This window comes from Perna viridis, chromosome 1 (assembly GCF_037379345.1).
Source record: "Perna viridis isolate PV_CMFRI_1.1 ecotype Kerala chromosome 1, ASM3737934v1, whole genome shotgun sequence".
Classification (NCBI taxonomy): Eukaryota; Metazoa; Mollusca; class Bivalvia; order Mytilida; family Mytilidae; genus Perna; species Perna viridis.
In genome coordinates this window covers 28,647,093-28,653,322 of record NC_142445.1, presented here as the reverse complement: position 1 = coordinate 28,653,322, position 6,230 = coordinate 28,647,093, and the positions used below count along the sequence as shown (strand labels likewise).

Sequence of the window (6,230 nt, the reverse complement as noted above, 5' to 3'; positions counted from 1 at the left end):
GTTGCGTGTGTCTTTTTTACGTGTTGTATTGGTTATTTAATGTTCTTTGTTACGTGTAAGACTATTTTGCTTGTCTGGTATTATTCCTTGAAATATATTATTTTGATTTCCGTTCAAATCTTGGTTCCCTTGAATACTCTGTGAATAAATAAAGTTTCTTAACGTCATTTTCGTTGTGTTATTTGAATTATTCGTTCGATCTACATGATAAATACCTGTAATGTCAACATACATATCAGGAACATCGAAAATGCATGCTAAGTTTTAAGTCTACAAAAAAATGCGACACATTTTTTTTATAATATTTTACGTTAAGTGGGACGGAGGCGAAATAATTTAAGTTTTGTACAATTTCGATACAGATTAATATGATTAAAATTGGAAACTTTTAGAATGCAAACTTTATTAGTCTTTAAGATACACCGTAGTTGTTAAAATTCTTACCAAACCTTGTTAAGTGAAAATATGTCATAACATAGTCTGCAAAGACGACTTATGGATTTCTTTTTTATTATTACAAATACAGTATAAAGTCATAAAATGAGTTTTTATTAACGGAACATATATTACTGCACTAAGTTAAATTATCGTGTCTTATGCGTCTTATACCTCTTCCCCTTTGTGTGGGTTGACTGAGTTGTAACAAATTTTGAAACATCGGTAACCATGTTTGAGCATCAGGTCTACATATTAATCATTTCTCTGGTGCTCATCACGGGTAATAATTCAATGATTTATCGTTTTATCACACGTAACTATCGTGTGATGATATATTAGAATATTTACGGTGAAAGCATTTTGACACGTGCGTTAAAATGAGATTGAAACAGGTAAAAGTAAGCCTTATGATTCCTTCCGATGAGGAAACGATATTTTTGTCGTTAATTAATAAATCGATGCAATTACTCGACAGGTACTGTTGTTTATCTTGATGTTTTGTTTGTGTGAGAGGCTATCATTTGACTCTGGCATAATCCCCGACACGAGTAGACTTAATTTTGAAAAAATATAAATCATAACAGCTATATCATTAGATATCTAAATTGAAATCAGAATTAGCGACAGAATAAAGTAGTATTATGCATAATATTATCAGGCATTTTCTGTGGTAGATCGTACATACTGATTTCAATTTTTAATGGAGCCGTAGGAAATGTCGTGCGGATTCAAATGTGTATGTTTTGTTAAATCATGTTTTAAGGGACATGTATTCTTTTTTTTTTTCATCGTGTTCTTTATAAATTTTCCTTCTTCACTACATCAATAATTTCATTTCGTCAGGGGGTTCCTCTGCGTAAATATAAGATATACCTTGAATATGATATTATCTCATTTTATTATTGTTACTGTATTTAGCTGAAAGCTCAGTATTTATTCTCGTTATCTGAACCGGATTCTGATTCATATTTGAATTGCAGGTTGCCTATTAAAGTTCAATCTATTGTTTTTTTTTTTTTTTTTATAACATTCAAAATTAAATCAAATAAAATAAATATATAAAATTTTAGGGAAAATTGACATAACATGGAAGACCTTCAACTTAACCATTTCAACTAATATTATAACTAAAACTATTAGGAATTTGTAATATGTTCTTATTTTTTTATCATTACGATTACGACGACAACGAACAAGACCTCCATCAAACGGAACTGTTTCCTGATAGTGCATAACTTAAACCTCTCAAAAATCTCATAATGACCTTAGGTGTAATTATGAATGCAATCTATATATTTACGTAGTTACAATTTTAAAGAACAAAATATGAAAAAACTTTAAGAGTAGAAAAGTAATAAAAAAAACCAACCTTCTGTCACCGTTTATAAGAAATGAAGCTTTACAATGCAGCAAAGGAAATTACCATTTTATTAAACAGACAAATGTAGCAATGGGAGGAATTATTTTGAGGTAAACTTGTTTAATTCTATTGTGTTACAGAATTTCCATGTTTTCATTTCGTTTGTTGAGTAAAATCTGACAAATGGCCGACTTTACAAATTCAAGATAATTATGCGCGCGAGAGCCACATTCAGACCTGCAAATTTCTCTGATCGCCGAATATCATTATCCTAATGTTAAGCCTGCAAGAATAAATAATTAAAATTTGTTCTTTGCTTCAGCATGGAATGATGTGTTACTCTAATTAGTCGCACCTTATGGACTGCAAACAGCAAACGTCAAAAGTGTTTTAAACTTTATAATATATTCCATTCAATGCTTAAATACAAAAATATTAATCACAATAATATTGCAAATTTCGATATGCGGTACACGTGTTTCAAGGAGTAAGCTCTCATCATCAAAATTTGAATCAAATATATAGGAAGGTCAAAATCCAAATATAATTGCATTTAATAAGTACTCAAATTCAAGACTATCACAATAGAAGCCTAACTTTATCCGTATTCGGTATAACTTATAAATCTTAGCTATAAAAATGTAATGTGACAATGCCAGACTTTCAGGACAATTTCAGTTTTGAAGTTATGAAACGTTCACATCCATTAATGTGACATTAAATATCGAACTTAGTAAGAGATTTTGCAATAAACATATTTGCAATTTAGACTTTGTACCTTGTATGTAGAAAGAGCTTAAGAATGACAAAGATTGATTGCAAAAAATCGAAAAGTAAAAACCAATAAAAAGGTGTATCCCATTGTATCTGCTATAAAACAGACAATTTTCATAATACAAAACATTCATTTAAATTGAATAGCTGATAATGCGATTCGTCACTTTGAATTAAAAGAGAAATATCATACCTTTTACTTTGACATCGCTAAATGAAATCAATTGGAACTTGCATTTTATTACATTTTTATCAATATTTCACAGTTCATATATAAATTTGAAGCTGGTACTTTTATTGTTAGGTTTAATACAAGAAGTTATCCTTGCATTCGCGAATTTTTTTAAATCAAAAACCTGTGTTACTCTAATAAAAGCAATTTTTTATTTTTATTTATTGTCATACAAAAAATGAGTAAAATTGCGTTGATATTAACACGTAAAATGGCATCCTCAATTTTTGTTTATACAGCGTAAAATTAATTCTCGTCATACTAACGGGTGGATAAAGTCTGAAACATTTTTCCGTCATAACTGTCTAGAAATGTAAACTTAAAACAATTTTGAATTGTTAATTTCATTTAAATTAATAAAGAATTAATATGTAAGCAATGCATGTAAACAAAAACACATTAATTAATTTGTTAATAATTTATTCAATAATATTTATCATAACTCTACAAAATAAAAATTGAATTTAACAAAAATATGAAATTCAAATGCAAAGCTAATAAGCAAACGGCATAGCACTATCAAGTGTAAATGAAATAAAAGAACAATACTATCAAGAAATGTCAATTTCATTGTGTCGACAACTATAAAAAGGTAAACTACAACCAAGCGTGAAAAGCGCACTGATAATTGGGGTGATCTCTTGCATGATATTAAATTATAATAAATAGTATGTAGTTTAAGGACGATTAAATCCTCAATTTTATCACAAGTTTTACGGTTTTATAATGTCAACGTTTTACCTCAAAATTTTGTCAATCAAAACAATTATATTTCTGAAGGTAGGCAGCTCCTGGTTGTCCAAACATGTATTGAGAATACAAACTTCTGTGATACAGTAAAGACGACGGGCTTCCATAAACACTAGACCTTGTTGAGAGGAACGCGCTTTGATGGGATGGTAATGTTGGTTGTGACAAAACATTTGTCGATCTCGAATATGGTACGCTCTCGATAGGAAAGGAAGTTGGTGACGTTGTTGATGGTACCGAACTTCCATTGTGTAGTTTTCGTGTGTGTTTTTTTAAGTCAAAGTTCCTACAGAACCCTTTCCCACACATATGACAAGTGAATGGTTTCTTGTCGTTATGGGTATGCATATGAAAGGTCAAATTATACACTTGATGGAAGGCCTTGTTGCAAATATTACACTTGTATTGTTTTTCACTGCTGTGTGTAAGTTTGTGATTCTTATAGTTTCCTTTCTGATGAAACCCTTTCCCACAAAATTCGCAGACGTATGGCTTGTAGTTCATATGAATTCGCATATGCGTGTTTAGAGTTGAGCTCCGGTTGAACGCTTTCCCGCACTTGTTACATTTATGTGGCTTTTCTGATGTGTGGATTATCTTGTGCCTACATAATGTACTAGCTTGGCGGAAACCTTTCCCACATATTTTGCAAATAAAAGGTCTGGCTCCAGTGTGTACTGGCATGTGTCTCGTCAAATTGTAATGCGCATTGAAAATTTTCCCACATTCAGGACATGTAAATGTCTTTTGGGTTTTAGAAATTATTTTCTTTCCTTTACTTTGTAATGACTTACAACTGTCTTCGTTTTCCTTTCTTGAATTGTCTACTTTGATGAAGTTCGATGGTTCAGTACCTTTTTTATTTCCATTTAAATCTTTTGGTGATGTTATTTTTTCTTGCAACGTTGTTCGTTCTGTACTATCATTGGTCTTTCCAGAAGGATATTTTCTGTTCACAGGACTTTTTATGTCGATGTATCTCGCAAATGATGACAGAGCATTTGGAGGCAGCATGGAATAATATCGTAGTAAATATGCTTGATATTCATCTCGTTGTGAACGTCCCGGGCAAAAAGCAGGATGAACCAACGATGGAATCCCATAGTAACTGTCAATGGAATACGAAACATCATTCTTCCTGGAATCATGAGTCAAAAGCCAATTAGCATAGGAATTTTCTCCGCTTGTACTCTTCTGTTCTTGTTTTCTGTCCGAAGTTATTTTATTTTCGACTGGCTTTGACTTTTCTTCTCTCTTAACCTGAATGGGATCGTCGTCCGAATTAATATTTCTAGATACAATCTGAGCATCTTTACTTGAGCTGGAATTAGTTTCTTTCTTTTCTATCAAACTTTCGATTGAAAATGCCAATCTCGGTTTCTCCGGAGATATTTCCATTTTTTTAAAATCTGCAAATGCAAAACGACAAGAAATTATAAAGGTGAACAATATACATAGGCATGATAATCGTCAAGGTGAAAAAACCTTCTTCTTCGCTTCTTCGTTTGGTTATTAAAAAAAATAATATTATCTATAGAATTTGAATAAAATAAACAAAAGCAATTAATTGTGTTATAAAATTAAGGAGGTTAATCGTAGATATTTAGTTCAATTAATATTGAATTACACATTCAAAATTATTTTGATAATTTACTTGCACAGAATTTCAAATTTAATCCAAAGAAATAAATATTTTATTATTACATATTGCTGAAATGTATTTTAAATTACCTTTAAAATCAGAAGCAATATCTTCACGGCAATTGCAGTAATTAGACTATGTTCATTCCGGTACCAGTGTGAAAACCAGAAATGTCAAACACCTTTTCTCCAAGATGTTATATTTATGATCCTTAGCTAAATTTCAATATTTGATTATGAGCATTAAGATGCTGACTTTTGATAGGTCAATTGACTGTCATCATTAACACTTAACAAAAAAGTCAATAACAGACACAAATCAACCAATCAGAGAGGAGATTACAGACACTGCTTACTTCTCAGGAGAACTTGACTGGAACTTCATTTATCGCAATTTACTTTAATGCCTTTAATGGTTGAGTTCATCAATTATGCTAAAATCGGAGAGGCGGGGTTTGAAACAGTGAATTACAGAGAAGAAATTTCTACAGGAATGACAGTGAATTATAAATAAATCTTATTTAAAATTTTACCTTTAATACAATCGTCACTGTGGGTTATGTTTTGTATAAAATCGTGGGTCAGAACAAATTGCCATAGACAGATGTGGGAATAATTGATAGATATCTGTTTGAATCATTTGTGATCATTTACTATATCATAGTTGTATATCACTGTTAACAATACATTTGTCAGTATACTTATAAATCTTAAATGTAAATAGTAGTAACTGCTTAATGACGGAGAAAATCATATCAAGTTAAAGAGACCACTGATTTGTATGTAGTTTTACAAGTTGGTAAAATGAAACTTCTGGATATTTTCGCTTTGTATTCAGAAGCTTTTATAACACTGAGAATTACACATACAATCCATTAAATTTACATACATGATTTTCATTCTTTCATTTATTTGTGATTATTAGATTTTTTAACTAATATTACTTTGCATTGCCTACAGAACCGTCAGTCTTGGGTTATTGCAAAACGCATAAAAATCAAACTTCCTGCGACTTAAAAAAAAACAAAATGAAAT

At 30.7% G+C, this 6,230-nt stretch overlaps 1 protein-coding gene across 1 annotated transcript; it reads right to left on the bottom strand.

Moving 5' to 3' along the window:
• Window positions 1-3,207: 3,207 nt before the first annotated feature.
• LOC148628195 (uncharacterized) lies at window positions 3,208-5,354 on the bottom strand. The gene is made up of 2 exons (XM_088584454.1): window positions 5,286-5,354; window positions 3,208-4,963 (listed from the first exon to the last, which is right to left on the bottom strand). Exon 2 carries the CDS (start codon window positions 4,950-4,952, stop codon window positions 3,558-3,560), a length of 1,395 nt encoding a protein of 464 aa, XP_088440580.1. The 5' UTR covers window positions 4,953-4,963; window positions 5,286-5,354; the 3' UTR covers window positions 3,208-3,557.
• Window positions 5,355-6,230: the final 876 nt, after the last annotated feature.